A 19,840-nucleotide genomic window follows, 5' to 3' on the forward strand; every position below is an offset into this window, starting at 1 on the left:
CCCTCCCTCTCCCCACAACAACTTTGTGAGGGGATAGAGAGTTCTGAAGAACTGTGACTAGCCCAAGACAGAGCTGCAATGGGGACATCTGGGGCAGCTGACCCGGGTACCACCATTGCAGTCATGTGTGTGGGGTGGGTGGGGTGGGCACATGTCCCTGGTGCAGTTTCCCCTCCCTTCGTCACTGGCCCAAGGTCACCCAGCAGGAATGTAGGAGTGAGGAAACACATCTGGTTCACCAGATAAGCCTTGGCCACTCAGTTCTCTGGATTAGAATCCATCTGCTCTTAACCACACCACACTGGTAATATGAACTAGGAGTTCCGCTCCAGATCCATTAGAATGAATTTGTCTCAGTACCTTTAAACTCACCCTACTGAAAGTGGTCAAATCTGAATTGCCCATACTAAGTCTACCACTTTGCTCCAGTACGTGAGCTCAATGAGCTCAGTATGAGAGGAAAGGAACAAGACTGGTGGAGACCAGCACCAAAAGCAGGGGAAAGGGGTTAATATTGCCAACAGACCTGGAGAAAATATTCTGTCCCTTTAATAGAGGCTTATTGTGTGGGCAAGTGCAGCTTTTCATGACATGGAGGTAAATAATGTATTAATGCTCTATTAAAAAGACAGGGCATTTTTTCCCCTCTGGGTAGTTGGCAACCCTAACTGCACATTGATCTTGAATACCAAGGATTGAAACCAGCACTAATGTAAAATCCTGCTCCTTTGGTCCTAGATTCTGATCTTTATACAAAGATAAAAGGACATTTTGTTTAAGTTATATAATTTATTTTTTAGAATATTCCTTTTAATCCTTCATGCATGCTTTTAAACCACAATTGAATTTGCTGGCCCTCTTCTCCATACAAGTTATTACTGTTCTTACTGTAACATTGTTGTTCTGACTGTTCCCCATGGGTCAATTACACTTTGGCAAAAGTTATTAGCATGTGAACTACAGAAAGTTCAACAGAAAAAGTTTAGTAACATTTTCTGTTTAATATAAACAACAAAAGAGGAGGGAAACCAAGAGTATATGTAAGAGATACTTTGTAGCACTAGACAACAGGGCACATGGATGATTAATCACAGTTGTACAGGTATGTTTGTTGAAAGGTGCAGATCTTAATTTCTTATTCAGAAGAGAGTAACAGTGTCTGTAACTTTCATGCTGTACTTTGCAAGTGCTCTTCCCAAGTTAAATAAGGAACTGTTTCATCATAGAAAGATCTGCAGCATTTGACAGTTCATGGTGAGCCACTGTTATTCATTTGCAAAGGAATGCCATGATTACTCTGTTCTGTAGAACTTAGTGCTACAATCTTTGCACTGATCACGTTGCAAGCAGGATTTCAGTCCCTTAGTAAACAAATATACACATGTAAACAGGTGATATACAACTAGGCTGAAGCTGTGCCTTGTATCACAGCTCCCATATTGCACCAACAAATACTATAATATCAGATTGCTACACGGAAGATCAGAGTGGTAGGTAGATGACTATAATCATAAGAAAAACAGAGAAAGGAGAAATGGCCATTCTATTAGATGCGGCATGATACTTATTATAAAGTTTCCAATAACAGAATCTATATCAAATATATACAATAGTTGGTGGCAAGATGAAAAAGTGTCTTTATTTACACGTGTGCATCAGGGTAAAAATAAAAACTGGATCCGTGTTCCAAAAACCAAACAATTCCAGCTTTTCCCATCCATTCCCATACATAAAAACTATTAGATGTAGATTTGATAGCACTGAGTAGCCAGTAGTTACCATTAACATCTTGACAAATGATGATTCCTCAATATTTCTGGAGAGTTGGTTGCGTGTTCTCCAGTGTTCACTGTTCAGTAATAAATAATCACACACGTGTCCACACACACCCAGAAACACGTTCACTAGCCAGAATGAGAGTGGTCACAACATGCATAGCAAACAAAGACTCAGCTAGCCTTTAAAATAAAAGTGCATGAAAAAAGAAAGATATAGAAGTCAAACTAGTTTCATTCTTGTAGGAGAATTCAACCATTTTTACAAAAATAAAAGGTTGTTGCTTTAATTTACAGGATCATAAAAACAACTCTCACACCACAAGCAAGAGTTAAAGCCCTTCCTGGCTTTGTGACACACATTTTGACAAACAAGTTCCCTTCTTAAAAAGTTATTGGAAATTGCTGGTCTCTTGACATGAACCACTGGGACTTATAGTGACTCGCTGAACATATTGCGAGCACAAGTATATTAAAAGTCAATTTTCCTCTCTCTGTTAATATGCATAACCTGTAAAGACAGGCTCAGATAAAAGCAAAGTGAACTTTCATGTTACAGTTACTCACTATATATATGACAAGGAAAAACTGAAAATCTGAATCTAACATTGTTGGAATAGTAATATAACTGAGCACTGGATTAGGGCTATAATCTTACAGAGATTGTTTAAAGAACAATCTTCATACACTTCTAAACTGTTAAATTCTTCCCAATTTACACCTACCATAAGGGCATGGGGACATTTTAAACATTAACTTTTATTTAAAGAGTGAAAGTAGTACTACTTTAAAAATTAAGGCTACTGTCCACTTATTAAGGGGGACTGTATGTGTAAGTCTAATCATCTTCAGTGTAACTTCCCCACAATAATCTGATTATAGATTTTAGCCTACAATCCGCCACGAACAATGAAGACAGAGCTGAAATATTTATCCTATAACATGGAACTCAGGAACTTTGACCAGAACTTAAATACATGTTTCATTTTCAGGTATCTGCTCACATACTATTTTGCCAAGAGACCAGCATAGTTTTTAAAAGTTGTTTTGACAAAATGTATATATATATTAATTCTGCTTGAATGTGTCCCACCCATGGGGGCCGATTAGGGTTTAATGGTGCAAGGAAAAGGGCCTATAGTTCATTTTAGTCCAAATTATGCCGCTTTCCAACACTGCCTTCATGAGTAGATTGCACCAGTTGCATGCTCTTGAACAGCACTGGAGCACAGCAGTGGTGGAAATCATCCAGGGTTTTGTTTTCAGCTTTGTTACAGGATACAGCAGAACGAGGGACATCATTGAACTCACGTAAGCTGATCCCAATAAGATCTTAAGCGGGCAGCAAATATGAAGTGATTATTAAGAAGAATTTTTATGTTATTCAAAAATACCTAGGAATTGGATAACCAAATAAATTGCTTCAGAATTAAATCCTGCTTTATCACTCCCGTGGTATTCTGTCAGTAGGGGCAAACTGGTGAACAGGAGTACATGTTATCTTATCTGACTATGGTTACTTCCACCCTTTCCTACAGAGAAAGCGAAGATTCCAAAAGCTGGATACAGACCAAAGAACTCATCGAGTCTCCCTCACCGCCTTACCAATAGTGTGCAACAGCTGGTTGAAATGCCCCAGCAGCTCTGTAAACTAAAATGGTACAGTCAGTCATGACCATGCCCCTCCATTTAAAGGAGCCATGTAGTCTCTTCACACATGGCTTCTATTCCTATGTTTCTCAGTTCATCTTAGGGAAGACAGTATACTAGTTTGAAGTTTGCAGCTGGCATCAATGAGTAATATCACAAATTCACAAACCAAAGCATGCAACAGCTGATGAAGAATTTGGCTTCATATACAATGTCAGACGTTGCTTGGCCCGGATGCTACAACCATTCTTATTAGATAAGCAATAAAATATTTGAAAACCACAGAACATTGATACTGCCAATCATCAAGGCACAAATACTTTTCAACCAATTATTCTTAGAAGAACTTTTAACAAAAACTTGTCAGATTTTCCTGTATTACTAGCATTTATGTAAACAGACATTTGGATAATACAGACTAGACCTACAATACAAAAGAGAAGGCAAATTAAGTTATGCAGCATAACAAAGTAAAACAAATAAGGATTCAAGGAAAAGCAACACTTAAGCATACTTGTGGTCATCTGTTACAGTCTACTGTAATGATACTTCTGTGATAAAGTGAAACAATACAAAGGATATAAGATTCAGACAACATAAAATGATCAGCAAAAAAGTTGTTGTTGCTGCTTTGCTTTAAATACTTTAGAAGGATTTAATCACTTGCTGGTTTTCATTTAAAGGGATAAAACACACTTCAGCTACCAGGCAATTTGTTAAAAAAGCCTATGAGCTCTAAAGTATATAAAAACCCCTAGAGGTACATCAAAATAAAAGAAATCTTTAACTGAAAGTCCTGATGTATTCTCATTGAAAGCATTCTGTTCCACCAATACATCTCTTTGATTGTACTGTGGGATAAGATGTCCATTTTTCATTCCTATGTAGTCATGCCAATGAATTAGGAAACCAACAGTATAATTGGAATGTGCTCCATACAAATCTTCTAAACATATGCCAATACTTTGGGGTTTGATTTTCTTTTCTTTTTGTCCCTCCTTTTCTTGCTTGGGGATAATTTTCAGTCTTTGCTGATAGAAATACAAGATGACCTTCTAGTTGGACAGTTGGACATTTAGAATAGATACCTATGGCGTTGATGAAGCATGGTATTTCACAAATGCAATTGCAGCCAGCTCTTTACAAAACTCTTCTAACACAATGACACCTTCTAATAACGTCATGTGGTCAACACTGGAGAAAGAAGAGACAGAATCAATCAAAAGCTACATACAACATTCCCTCAGAAACTGTTTGTATGAGACTGGTAGTTTACTTACATAGGCCCTTCAGGTTCTAAGCCAAGGAGACGCTTCCTGACCAACAAAAGTTTGGGTGTGAAGTCAGGTATGCGCTGGATTCTTACCATGAGATCCCCAACAACCTGCACACAGTATACAAGACAGCAGTAAGTGAAATGGAACAAACAGTAAGCTCTGCATTCTCTAAACAACTTAATCTGTTTCAGTTTTCCTATGTGGAGATAATCTATGCACAAGAAAATATTGGTATACTGATAACGTCTGAAGTACAGTATGCTTCAGCTACCCAACTGCTTTGCTTTAAATACTTTAGAAGGATTTAATCACTTGCTGGTTTTCATTTAAAGGGATAAAACCCTTTTAGAGGTTCCAGTGAACAGGCTCCTACATGGAAGGTGTTTTTTTTATTATTTGATATTTTTACTCAAGAATCAACAGATAGATAATGCAGGATATAAATGTTTCAACTATATTTATTTACTTATTATTTATTCATTTCATTTATATCCCAGCTCATTCATTAATGGGATCCAAAGCAACTTACATCATTCTCCTCTCCTGCATATTATCTTCACAACAGCTCTGTAAGGTAGCTTAGATCCATGGTGGCGAACCTTTGGCACTCCAGATGTTAAGGACTACAATTCCCATCAGCCCCTGCCAGCATGGCCAATTGGCCTTGCTGGCAGGGGCTGATGGGAATTGTAGTCCATAACATCTGGAGTGCCAAAGGTTCGCCACCACTGGCTTAGATTGACACTGGGTGACTGGTCCAATCTCACCCAGCAAGCTTCCACAGCAGAATGGGAATTTGAACCTGGTTATCCCAGATTCTAATCCAACACTCTTAACCACTACACAACAGTTGTAAACAACAGTTTCAGAAAATATAAATACTGAAGCTGACTTCATTTACAGCCTCAGTAACTTTGCAGCAGACTCCTCAAATGCCTACCTTCTTTAATGAAGTATTATCACAGTTGGTTTATGTGTTACCTCCATTACAACACAGCAGTAAAATACTAAGGCACTGAGAATAGGTAAAGATCACACAGGTTTGCTTGTTTGCATGTTTGTTTATTTGTTTGTTTGTTTATTTATTTATTTATGAATGAATGAATGAATGAATGAATGAATGAATGAATGAATGAATGAATGAATGAATGAATGAATGAATGAGGCTTTTATACCGCCCCATCCCCGCAGGGCTCTTTTATGGCATTTATGCCCTATACAGAAGTCTCAGGGTGGCTTACCAAATTAAAAACAATTTTAAAAATCATATAAACCCATCTTAAAAACCATCCATCCATACAACCCGTATACCCCCCCAACCGTCAGCCACCAGTGCGAGCATCAAAGGGGTCAAAGGCCTGAGTGAATAGGAAGGTCTTCACCAGGCACAGAAACCCATAAAGGGGTGGCCTGGCAAATTTCCACAGGGAAGGCTGTTCCATAGTTTGGGGCCAACAATGGAGAAAATCCCCGTTCTGGTTGCTGTTTCAGAGAGAGTAGCTGTTAGTTTAGAGCAGCAATGAATTTGGCATTACAAGTGTTGCATTTCACTAATACCTAATTGGTGAACAAAAACATGGTTTTTGTTTTTAAATAATTAAACAGAAAAGTGATTGAAGTGACTGGCCACATATTATTTGTATATTGCTATCCCATGTATGTTTTATAAAGCCATTCAATTCACTAACATTGGACATTACATGTGGTTCATTTACTCACCCTAACAATCACTGAAAAAAGAGACCGGCATCCTGAAGCTAGGTTTACGTAGGGATCCAAAAGGTATTCGTGGATGTGTGGGTGGGGAAACAAGGAGAGCTTGGACAACACAGATGTGACTTGCAAATTGACATCATATGGCTGTGGGGAGAAAAAAGCAAAAGAAAATCATGAATCAGCTGTCTTCTTTCCTCCTCTCTCCATATGCTCCTGTCCATTACAATATGCCTGGTTTTTAGGAGAACATTAACAGCTTTGGGGACTTCCCATGTGAAAAATTTACTGTATGTCATAACCACCAGCTGCATAAGGATGTTGCTTTAAATCTCCTGACTCAGCCACAATCTCAGTACTCTGTACAGATCTGAAAAACCAGGAACAATCCAATTAAAGTCAAAAGTGCTGTGCTTTCAGTTCCACTTGTTTAGGACAATTATTTATCCAAAGCAATCAATGAGAAAAAAAATCACCTAGAAGCAGAAATGGGAAGGCAAGTAGGGAATAGTAATCTGTGGTTACTGTTTGGACCGTTTGTAGACGGAGGTTATTTCTGTGTCAGGCACATTGATTCAGCCGACGCAACACCTGCAAGCCATACAGGAATTGTGCCGCTCTCCATATTGATCCCAGTAATCCAAATAGCAGATTGGGGTCAGCACCGAGTGACACCCCTGAATCCAGCTAGCGAGGGTGAAACGAAGAAATCTTGGCTACGGGACTGAAACAATTTTCCAAATGTGTAACTGCTCTGATAAGCTGAACCTGAATTTCAAAATCACTCTTACTTGCTGCCACTCACTGCAGGTGTTTCCCCAAAGTCATTCCACAGCTTTTTCTTGACTTTGCTACAGCGACATGTCATGTGGCCGTAGCGGGAGGGATGGGCTGCCAACACTGCAGCCACAAAGGAATACAAAGGAGCTCCCAGACTGGGTGGCTGGGGATCAATTATTCACAGTCTACCGAGCTGCTGCTTGCAACAATATCAGCAGCGCACCCAACTGACACGAGGCAATTGGCAAAGTGTCACTGATCTCAGCTACTGGGATAAGCAGACAAGAGGAAGGTATCTGTGAGTGGCCTGATAGTCAAGGAAAAAACCTTTGGGGAACAACGATAAGAGCGGATGCTGCAATTACAGACACTGCTCACAGTCGCTGTTGATCTTTCAGCAGGAAGGGACACAAGAACAAGGGCCAAAGGATCTACAAGTACAGGCAAAAGAGCATGTACAGCAAATTAACACTAGGCTGTGGCTGGAATTAACCGAGAGCCCCTCTTTGGCCTGCAAAACTGTTAATAAATGAAATGGAGGATTATATTTTGCTTATTTCAATTTACAGACTAACCCATGCTAAGGGATGACTATATATGATGTTACAATAAACCCAAAAGGCACTGACATGACTCCCACTCCTGTTACAGGCCACTCCCCCCCCCGCCCCCAAATGCTGAAGGTTTCACTCCATTGGTCGGAATCAGAATCCAACCCTTTAGTTATTTAATTGGCAGCACTGCAGACTAGGATTTTAAGTATTTTTTATGCATAAAGAACAAAAGCAGGATCACAAACCAGAAATGTATAAACTTGATAAATAGTGCTAACAAACTTACATAAGCATTAAGAACCTGTGTCAAAAAGCTTTTGTCCAATTGCATCAGGTACTTCATCTGACACAATAATTATACTGAGCAATTTTAATCTGTATTAACTAAACCAAGAGTTTTCTGTTTGAATTGCATTAGCAACTGGCAAAAAGAATTTACACCTAACCCCCTTCCCGAAATCTGGCTTCAAGTGCAGATTTTGGGAAGATAAGAAAGGGTTTAAGGATTTTTATCATGTATAGTTTAATTCTCTGAGCATCAAGTATTGCCCTTGACACAAGGGAGAGAATAGCATCATGCTTGACTGATCCAGAAATTCTGTCATTCTGACAGGTACTATATCAAATTGACATCATGCCATAATAACCCATCGTATTTTTTGAAATGCGGCTAGATATTTTCTTGCCTGACAATTTTCAAGTAAAGAATTTCAGCTTTTTTTTCTGACGCAACCTCATCACTAGGACCAGATTTTCATATGCACAAGATTAGTTTTCTTAAAGCTGCTGAAATTTTGATTTAGGTCTTAACTACAACAGTCATTTCAGAGAAGGCATGCGTGTCTCTAATCAAGGCTGCTTTAGTGTCACATTGACGTGCCAATTATTTGACAACAGACAAAGGGAGACGGAGACAGAAAATGGTTTCAGATATCAAGTCTAAATGGTGTGGGAAGGGCCTGGTGGCAAACTACATATGCTGCTGCAGACCCATTTCTTTAAGTAAAGATCTGTTCAGCAGGCAGCAAATGTGATTAAAAACATAAAAATCAGTGTGCAGAGAGGGGTGTGCTGGACCTCCTGGACCACTACTTGGGTTCCAGGGTGCTTGCAGGACAGGTAACACATAAAGAAGGTAAGAAGCACATAGGGTGGGAGGAGGAGAGAGAGAGAGACCTTTCTTTTTTTACTTTCTCCAAACAACAAAGAATGTGAAAGGTTATGGAAGGAAATGTGTACTCTTTAGCCTCCTTCTCATGACACAGTCCAGGAGGATTTAACCCTGGTAAACCAATTTGTGGATGCTCCTAGTACATAAAAGTCAATATAGCAATTTTCAAAATGCAGCAACTGGCACAAGCGTATGAACAGAGCTTTGATTTTCATTCTCATTAATGTAGGCCATCCTAAAGGGATGTCTTTGCTGCCCAAGGAAGGGAGGGCAGCCACCGGCCCACCTATAAACACGCTGGGCACCTTTTTGTGGTAATAAAATTGGCCACAGCTTGTTTCATTGATTGCCAGCAAAAGAAACAGAGGCACAGCACAGGGAACAGCTCTGATCACTGGGAAGCATGCTTGCTGAACCCTATGCAGACTTTCCCCAGCCCAAATGCTGAGGGAACCTGGAGCAGCAAATCACTGGAAGCCAATTGGGCACTGGCCGCTAAATGGATCTCCCCTGGCTGCCAGGGGGTGTGTGCCATTCAGCAGACCTCATCTGGGGATGTGGCAACTAGGCCCATCCTACCCCCAAGGCCCCTTAGGGGGGGCTTCCAATAACGGGGGGGGGGGCTGGGATGCAGGCTCCGCCACCCCAAAGGATCAATCCCCAGCGCAACCCACTAAGCTGTGACAGGATAAAAGCAATAACAATTCAAATGCCTGTAACAATACAATGCAACCAAACAATGCACAAGAGCGAGGGAGGAGCTGACAAGCACAGTGAGAAGAGGCAGAGGCACCACCTTGCTCAGCCATATTTGGCCCTGCGCTCTAGATTCCACCCCCATGTCAACTTCACCACCCCACACTGGCCAGCCTTTAACAGCCTTGCCTTCTGGATACCAGGCAGCAAGGGTGGCATGGAATAAGTCCCATGCCATGCTTTTTGTTCAACTTACTACAAAACACTTTATATAGATACATATATTACACACAGAGAGAGTCACATATAGGGAGAGAAAACTGAACAACACATTGATTACTGAAACAAAGCACTAAGAAACTAGATAAATACAAGGTAACGCCTAAATTACACTGACAATACAGCTTGAAATTGCTCCTGTACTCCAGACAGATTGACACTCCTGAATCTCTGACATTGTTTTAAGTTATATCATTAAATCATCTTTCATTCAAGCTCTCTGAAGAGCTGCACTCAGCTGCAGGGTGACCTGTAACTACAGGGTGTATATATTAAAAATCTCTGTGATCATGCAAAAACCAACCATGTCTTTAATAAAAGCATCAAGAACTGCAGGCCTACCTGATCAAGAATTCTGCCCATTCTATCAAACAGAACTTTCAGGAAATGTCCTTCAAAGAACAAAGCTTCTAAATTGCACTTTTCCAAAGGTTTCGGAGAGCCAGGCCATTCCCATCGCAAGCATATGGTGCAATAATCCCGGAACTAGAAAAAGCAAAATATTAATCAACAGCTCATTTATGAAGCCAATTTTAACAGGCACTTATTGTAGTAAACAACGGCAATTACTTGCTTTTGTCTATTAGGTTTGATGAGCAATCAGTCATTTGAAAGAACACAAACGACTGTTTCGCAGGATTTTTTCCTCTCCCTAACCAGCTATTGAGAAATATTTCCAGGGCTCTGTCTTCCATGAACTCTGTCTTCCATAACTAGATACCTTAACTTTAAAAATAAAAATCTCTTTGTATCAGTATTAGGATTGCTTCATATTTTTCCTACACGGGGAAAACCTCCAATGAATACAGCCATTTATAAAAAGAATAAAAATGCACATTTTACTATTTTTACATTTATTCATTGCATATCACCTTTTGAAATGTTTCTGAACATGAAGCATTTTAGAGGGGAAAAACTGCACCTCATTTTCTTACACAGAGGTTAATCTCCATGTAGAAAAAAAATATGCATGAAGTAGCTTTTGCTCAGAGTACATATATAATCATACCCCTTGGCCATTCACACAAGTGTGGAGGGTACCAATGAAGAGCACTGTGTCCCCCTTCCCAAATGAAAAGGATTAAGGACCTGAAAGGATTATTGCTACATTTTTAGCTATAACTTTCTGCCAGGACCTTAGAACGTGGTTGCATTCCCCCTTATCCCCATTTTATCGTAACAACGGCCGGCCCAGATGGTTGGTTCTGCTGAAAAAGAACAAATAATTGTACTCAGTAGCTTCAGGACCAATTGTAGACTCAAACCTAGATCACTCTAGTCAAAATCCAAATCCATACTTGCCCAGACTTTTCAATGTAAAAGCCTCCCAAACGCTGCCATCCTTCACTACAGTCAGAAGGCATTTGTTCAGTGGTACAAGTGTATGAACGTCGGGGAAAGGATGCAATGACAGCTATAAGATTTGACAGTGTACAGGTGAGCATTATTCTATTTTGGTGGCACCCATTTTCCTCCTTTGAGGACAACCACCCTCAAAAAACTGAAAGATATTTTCTGGTTTCAAGTTTAGAGTTATGTAGATTTTTTGTGGCTCTTCCATCTCCCCATTTTCCTCATATTTCAGAAGGTTGGAGAGACAAACAGAAACAAAAAGCAAAAGTCAGAGCATCAAGGAATTTTTTTCTACTTGACTGGATAAGCTGTTGCATTTGTTTCTGAAAACATAACATTTTGAAAATTGTATTGTCAAAGGCTTTCACAGAAGTCGGAATCTCTTAGGTGTTGTGTTAGTTTGGTTGTATCATAGCTTAGCAGTATATTCTTCGATCGTTAATTTCAGAGCATCTGTGGTTGAGATGATCTAGTAGCGGCGGAGTATATATATCTGTTGGAGTGTCCGGGGTGGGTTCTTTCCCCCACCAACAGGTATATATACTCCACTTGCTTTCCTACTATCAGATCCTCTGAAGATGCCAGCCACAGATACCGGCAAAATGTCAGGAGAGAATGCAGCTAGAACACAGCCATACAGTCCGGAAACCACACAGCACCCCATTTTGAAAATTATCATTCCATGCATCTGCGCAGCACTTTTAATTTTGCTGCATATGCTCAGAGCACTTTAGCAATCTGCAAGTAAATCGCAGGGCTGCAATCAAATGCAGTTTGTCCTCAGACCACAGAGACTTGAAGTTTTTAAAAAAGAAACGGGAATTGATATTACAAAACAAGAACATACAAGTTCTCTTTTCTCATGATCGTTACGCATTTCAAAACTGCCTGCCTGAGGCTGCCCATTACTTGTACTGAATCTTTAACACAGCTCTGGCTTCAACAATAGCTTGTGTAGCATTTCCTCAGTGACTTGCTTCTGTCAAAGATGCTGCCATGAAAGGACAATGTGAATAAATACAAATGCAAACTTGAGAACTATTATGCAGCACAGCACAGTGGATTGTTCAGATTTTTCTGTTTGCATCACTGCACATACAGCCTCTTCTAAACACAGAAAATAGCACAAGGAACTCAACCAGCAGTTTGGTGAGCCAACAGGGTGCAGTAAATTAGAGTGTTGGACCGGGAATGCTGAAGCTAAAGTTCATTGTCCCGCTTAGCTATGAAACTCCTTGGGCAACTGTGGGCCAACCACCCCCTTTCAACCTAATCTATATTACAGGACTGAGAGTAGAATGGAGAAAGGGAAAAATCATGTACCACACTTTTCTCTCAGTACAGAAGACATTCTAAGACAGACTGCCCACCCACCCACTCCCAAGTATCTGTAAATTTCTACTCCCAAATATCCGTAAATTGAATTTTATAATACTATATGCCACTGGTGTTTGCAGAATTGGAGATCTCATGTGGAACACGACACAAAGTTGTTGTGATTTGTTTTCTAGAGCCCAGATGGAATCAACCCTAGACCAACTGTTTTTGGAAACAATGAACATTCAGAAAATTAAATAGACAGCTCAATCTAAACATCAGTAAACTTTCATGTAAACCAGAGAATATACACATTGAGCTGGGATGTCTTTGAAGATGAAGAAGGGAAAGTCTTTTTAAAAGGATGGTCTTAATAGCAACTGAATACAACTGAGAAAGGGAAGCAAAATCAGCACTTCAAGGACAGTATCCTTGCCTGGCACTCTTTCTCCAAGGCCACGCCAACAACCAAGTGTTCTACTTTTGTTCCTTACCTGTCGATGAGCATCTCTGAGGTAGGTATCATAACCTGTGCCCTCCACGTGATACGAAGATTTGGCTTCATCTGGTACTAGGCAAAGAAAACTGAAAAGGGAAACAAGACACAAGGCAATATCCTTAGAACAATGGATGTGTCCAACACTGTTAAGCCCCTGCAGTTATCCATACTTCTGGGCAATGAAAACAGATGAAGGAATCAGCAGAGGCACTTCTGACAATCTCGCTTCTGAGATTTTACACTGCAAAGAGAGGCCACTGTCTTGCTTTTGACCCAAAGCACCTTCAGTTGTCACATTAACTTCACAGTAGCAGCACACACTAAGGGGTAAAAAATATCTGTGAAGAGTTACGCTCATTTTACATGCTGTCATTCATCCCTGGAGTCTATGCTACATTTCTTTCTGTATCCCATACACAGAATGTAGACTATAGTTTTCTTTTTGCTTAAACATATGCTTAACATTTTTGCATTTCAATTAGTCATGAAAGATTTGCAAGGCTCACTAAAACACATGTTGACTTTTCCACACTTTTGAGGGTATTATGGGGAAATAAAGAATTGGCTCCATACCTGTGGTTCTTGGCCCTTTTTCAGTTTCAGCTGCCTGTGCATGGCTTCTAATTGTTTTGGACCAACATGAGCATGCTATATTGCTTTGGTAAGACTCACAATGGAGTTCTATTTAAGCTCAACTGAGAGAATGAAGTACTGAATTCCAACCACTGGATTTTCTTTCTCCTGTTAATGCTTAGGTACCATTATAGATCTGTCTCTGTTAGTCTGAAGGGCAAATTCATGTGAGGCTCTGGTGTTACCAAGGCTCCAGAAACATATATTTTGCACTAGAAGCTGAATGTATTCCAAGTCTGAGTCTGAGCTCTGAGGATCAATGGCACCATCACCTAGACCTGGTGGGCCACTGCGAGTAGCAGAGAGCTGGACTAGATGGACTCTGGTCTGATCCAGCTGGCTTGTTCTTATGTTCTTAGACCATGACTAAGCATCTGGTCATTAGCCTGCCCTGGACTGTGGTAACTGCTTCTTACTCCAGGGAATGAAAGCTTTGCTGATAGGGGGCTAGACCCTCCTGCTTGACCAAGACAGGCAGTCCTGATTTAGTCATAACAGAGGGGAACCATGGAGAACTTGTAGGTGGGGAGCATCCCATATGCCTTTCCTTCCACCCTTCTTCCCAGCCCATCTGCTTTGTCTACCTAATCACCTCTATCCTTGGTGCCACCTCCCTATGCCTTCCCTGCCCATCTTCTCTCTCCTCATCTTACGACCCACATTGCTATGCCTACCCAATCCACCTACTCAGCACCACCTCCTCCTGGCTTTCCTTCCTCCCCTCTCCCCAACTAATTCATCCTCAGAGTACTGGGATGGATGTGGGTATATAGAAAGCAGAACAGCGAGGGGGGCATAGAGCACTGAGGATGGGATATTCGTGAAGGGAGGAAGGAAAGCCAGGAGGGTGGCTCTGACTGTCCTCCCCCATACCAGTGGAGGGTGGCCAGCCTTCCTGCATATCTTTAATGGCTAGGCCAGAGAGTACAGAATCATTCCAGGCCAGGGGGCTGCAGTGACACCAGGAGCCATTCCAGCCATAGTGGTGATGCTAGGAGTGACAACAATAGGGTTGCAATGGTGAGCCACGGTGGGCCTGGATGTGGCGGTGTGGGGGCAAGGCAGAGAGGAGTCTGTTGTGGGAAGAAGGGAAGGAGTTTGTAAGCTACTTTGAGATTCCTTGTGGTTGAGAAAAGCAGGGTATAAATCCAAATTCCTCCTTAAAAGTTACCGAGGTTTGTGTTTGAGTAGCTAATTATTTAGTACATTTAGTATTTAGTAAGCTGTTATGGTAGATATTGAGATGACTTGTAAAGCCCTGCAAATGTCTACATCAATGATGTAAAAACAAGGTAACAATTACAGAAATGTTTACAACTGAACACTCAAATGTAAAAAGCAACAAATATTTAAATAGATTAGTAACACAAACAAAACATGGCTTGTATTTTTAAACTTTCTTTCCTGTATGCTTGAATTTGTGTTAGATAACTAAGAATTCCACACTCTGTGGCCAAAGGTCATTAGAGCCAAGAAACTCTCGTGGAACTTATCTACAAAAATGATTTAACGGTGCCATTAAAGTTCCATTTGATAAACCAAAGATGAAAATACAATCACCCAATTTAGGAAATATTAGGGCTTTTTTAAAAAAGGTTAACAGTATATGGTAACTATGATTGCCCTAAGTCCATGTTAAACAACTGGTGATCCTAAGTCTAAGTCTATTTGTACAGATAAGTACCACCTACCTTAACATCATTATTTCTGCCTCACCTCTGGATTTTGCTAAACTGCTATTGTTTTCATGGATGTGAATTTTATAGGCGGGGCTTGCATAATAGATAACTAATGTACAGTCCTAAGAATACCAACTTTCACATTTTTAATCAACACGACTGTGAATATATTTTGAAAATGTGCAGGAAGGCAGCATTTGTAAAAGTTTCCAGTATTCAAAAAATGAAGGCTTCTATGCCCTGCCTGACTTCGTATGTTTATCATTCCTTTATTCAGGCTGCAATTGCGAGAAAAATTTTCTGGGAATAAGTTCCATTGAATAAAATGGGACTGCCCTCTGAAAAGACCTCCTTACATTTGCTCTCTTGCTTAACAATACAGTCTTAAATCTCTTCCCGTTTCCCTCCTGTCACTATAAGGCTTTTGCACTGTACATATGTTTTTTATTCTGAACATTTTCTTATCACCTTTCCTATTTATTCATCCTCGTTTACATCTGTTAATTACAGCGGAATCTAGATATCCTGTCCTAATGTCTAATTTGGGTTTCCTATCTGGAAATACTGCATAAATGAAATTTATAATTGCGTCAACATTTGCCCAGGTTAATGAATACAGAATTTGGATAAACAAGAGTTTGAATTCATCTAGCATGGTGGCAGAATATGCACACAGTGATGTGTACACAGCATAACTCTTAACCTGCTGCACAGCTGAGAGGCTTACCCTTCCCACACAAACAAAAATGCTGTCTATGAAATTCAAATGAAACCTTAAATGATTTTTCAGTCAACTGCTGTTGGAAAAGCACCACCCCCTAGTGGCATTTATCTTTTTGTTTCTTTTCCTTTCACTGTTTCAGCTGTACATATTACACAGCAGGAATTATATAGCCACTACCTCATGATTAAACTCTAAATGATTATATGAACAGAAGTTCACAGTTCAGTTTATTTTGATATAAAACCAGATACATCAGTTAAAACCTAGAAAAATGCAACACAATGCTAGGATCAAATAATGAGTTTGATGATATTATTATAATCCAGCCTTATTAACCGCCTGGTTGCGTATGATACTTGCTGTCAGGCAAAATTTTGCCATATCGCATGTTAGGAAGCAGGAAAGATGTATAGAACTGATCTGATCTTCCTGAGGTATTGGCTAGCATGTTATAGAAGAACATGTTATAGGAATATGATGTAGGTTTTGAATACAGGAATATTTTTTACAGCTTGAATCAGTCTGTCTTTAAGATTTCAGGTAGCAAGTAATTTGGTTATTGTACCTTAGGAACCATCATGACCAAATAATTGCTTTCCATACCCTCTTTGCATTGATTGGGAATGCTTTCTTTCCACACAGCCAACTCATTTTTGCTTTTTCCCTTCTTCGACCCGTTCACTCTTTCACACTTCCTCTTTCCTCCACCCCCAAACAGTGGCAAAGGTCTTTCCAATCCCACAAAGTATCATCTTTTGAAAAGCCAGAGGCCACCTTGGCTCCATCAGTTCTACAACCCTACTTTTTAAAGGGGGACATGTGGAGGAAGAGCGCCAGCACATCATGAACAGTTAGGGGGGCTTTGTGTTATATGTTTCATAATTATATATTTTAAAAGAAAACTATTTACTTATAGAATTCAGCTTTTACCTATTTACAATTTTATGAACTTCTGTCTTCCCATCACTTTTCAGGTGTTCTGGGCTGGCAGGTGGTGAAGCACTAAGCCACTCTTGGTTTGACAGCATGGTATCAGGAGAAAGATCAGTAAATAATGGATCTTCTTCCAGGTCTCTGTGAATTTGTTATAAAACAAGGAAAAGAAGGCTTTGTTGTTTATTTTTCAAACACAAGAACATGATTAACTTTTCTGCTGAAAGACATTTAATCTGGGATACAAAGAGCAGTGTTAGGCAAATTCAAAAGATTGTATTCATTCAATGCGACTTTTGCCTTTTTTTGCCTAGCCAAAAGCTGCTTTAGAAATTAGCCTCAAAAACAGCTTGCAATGCCGTGCATGCACAGGTGTGCAAAAAACTGTAAGTTCCTCTCTGGGTAGGCAGAATTAGTCCCACAGTCCTTTGGATCCTTTCCTATACTCTGTCTCAGAAAAAGATGTTAGCAGATTTTATGTTCCTCCACCACAGAACTCAACATGCTGGACCTTCTTTGTTGTAGAGTGCTCTGCTTGGGTCCTAGTGCCTACCTAGCCCTGCTCCCCACATCTGTTTTAAAGTAAAAATACAATTTGGCATTCAGTTCAGTTATACAACATTGGCATCCAACTCAGTCACATACCTTTACTCCTGACTGGCCTTCCCTGCATGCCATGCTGACAGTGCCTGCCCACCCCCAGTGAGCCCAGCCCCTCTGCCGATGCCAGCTGGCCAAGAGCAGCAGTCTGCAAGCCTCTCTTACCCGGATCCACTTGGCCGGCTATGAGCAGCTGCCGGATGGACCCGCTTAGGTACAGATGATCTTCCTGAATGCATGAATACACATTCAGGACACGTTGCTGGGTCTGATTTCAAATTGTCTACCCCTTGTGATTGGATTAAAATAACAGTGAGGAGAGTTCTCTCTAGAAACTGATTCCCACACTCTGACAGCCATTTTGCCAAGAAAAAGTATGATGTAGTTTGCAAAACGCAAGTATTGGTAATCGAAGTTCAATGAACGATAAATGCTTGTGTATAAAAGTACCATGTTCAATAATGCACAAAATAATGGTTTTGACAAAGGCAGTGCATAAAAGTGAATGATATTGTGGACTATATTCTAATGCAGAAGCATACAATTTCTTGACCACTGCACCTCAACTGACTGCACAAACATTTTTATCTGAGACAGAGTATTGATTTACTAACTTAAAAACTTTCTGCATGCTAAAGATAAACAGGCAATATTACTGGTTAACACTGAGATGGATTGGAGTTGATTAAAGAGCTAGTGTAGTGGTTAAGAGTGGCAGACTTGAGTCTAAGCTGTAAAACCAGGTTTGATTCCCCACACCGCCATATGAAGCCTGCTGGACCAGTCACAGTTCTCTCAGAACTCTCTCAGCCCATGCAGAGGCAGGCAAATGGTAAACCACCTCTGAATGTCTTTTGCCTTGTAAACCCTTTGGGGTTACCATAAGTCAGCTGTGACTTGACAGCACATACATATACAGAGTTTGTTAAGTACAAACTGATGGGCAGATAAATAAAGCAAAAAAGCAGATTTTTGTCATCTGAAGGGAGCTCACAAACTTCTGATCAATTAGAAACAATGTTTATGGTGCAGGATAACATGCAAGATTAGGAAGTTCCTGGTTTGTTATAGCAAACCCCAAAAAATAAATTAACAAACAGCATGAGTCTAACTCAAAGGCTTGCAGAGCTTATTCATGTAAATCAATCACAAAAAGGAAGAAACAGGTTCAGATGAATATAATATACTTAAGTTATGAAAATAGACCCAGAAAAATAACAATTAACCCTGCAAAATTTAAGACATTTTTCCATAATGCACATGCCAAGGCACCTAGCCTCATGTGTTAAACTGACCAAAACTATCCAAGTGTGAGAGCTGAATTAAGACGTACACAACGGAAGAAGGGCACCATGCTATAATTACCTCAATATGAGTATGTTATGAATATACATTATGAATGACTTGGAGTATACTATGAGTATACTATGAATGATTTAGGGATAAAGGACTGTATATTCAAAATATTCTAGCAGTGTTTTATTGTTCAAAAACTGTTATATAATGCAGGTTTATACAACAAATCTATATAGTTTAAAACAGTAACTTTATTTTACTTTTATTTATTTGGTTTTTATACCGCCCCCACCCTGCAGGCTTGGGGCAGTTTCCACTACATCCTTAATTAACAGTCTGTATTCCGAATAATTTCAGTATGTTAAAATTACTCCCCGCCCAAGATCTATAAGGAGTATTTCTTTTGAAAATAACAACTGGAAGATACTACAAACACTGCAAAATTCTTCAGTAACACAAAAGGAAGAGGAAAAGGACATACACAGCTCCTGCTATCTGGCCATTCTCCACCACATCTTTATCTTCTTGATAGGGTGGTTTATATTCTGTGTAGTTTCTTTCCTCTAAATTTCTAAGAACCAAGTTATAAAGAATGTGCTCGTCAGACTTTTGCAAAAGGTGCTCGAACATTCTGAGCGTCATTATGCTGATCTGCAATAGTAAAAAAAAAATGGCATTAAAGACCGTGAACCAAGATCCTGCTTGACTGAGCTCATGCCAAAATGCTCCACATCTGGGCAGTGGTCTAGTACTTTCATTTTGTTTGTCTTTTCCACTCATCTTCCCAGTGCTGGTAACTTCTCACCACTGAAAAAGTCAACATAAAAGACACATCCCCCAAACTATCAATTGGGTTTGATTCCCTGCTCCTACACACAAAGCCTGCTGGGTGACCTTGGGCTAGTCATAGT

At 40.0% G+C, this 19,840-nt stretch overlaps 1 protein-coding gene across 1 annotated transcript in view; it reads right to left on the reverse strand.

Moving 5' to 3' along the window:
• Positions 1-774: 774 nt before the first annotated feature.
• The window catches only part of FHIP2A (FHF complex subunit HOOK interacting protein 2A), a 38,659-nt gene continuing 19,593 nt past the window's right edge, over positions 775-19,840 (reverse strand). The window contains exons 11-17 of the mRNA XM_048505617.1: positions 19,411-19,580; positions 17,031-17,174; positions 13,060-13,150; positions 10,238-10,381; positions 6,422-6,562; positions 4,706-4,809; positions 775-4,619 (exon numbers count right to left, since the gene is read on the reverse strand). Of these exons, the coding sequence (XP_048361574.1) occupies positions 4,514-4,619; positions 4,706-4,809; positions 6,422-6,562; positions 10,238-10,381; positions 13,060-13,150; positions 17,031-17,174; positions 19,411-19,580 (900 nt within the window). The 3' untranslated portion in view covers positions 775-4,513. The remainder of the gene's footprint in view (positions 4,620-4,705; positions 4,810-6,421; positions 6,563-10,237; positions 10,382-13,059; positions 13,151-17,030; positions 17,175-19,410; positions 19,581-19,840) is intronic.

Source organism: Sphaerodactylus townsendi, linkage group LG08 (genome assembly GCF_021028975.2).
Source record: "Sphaerodactylus townsendi isolate TG3544 linkage group LG08, MPM_Stown_v2.3, whole genome shotgun sequence".
Lineage (NCBI taxonomy): Eukaryota > Metazoa > Chordata > Lepidosauria > Squamata > Sphaerodactylidae > Sphaerodactylus > Sphaerodactylus townsendi.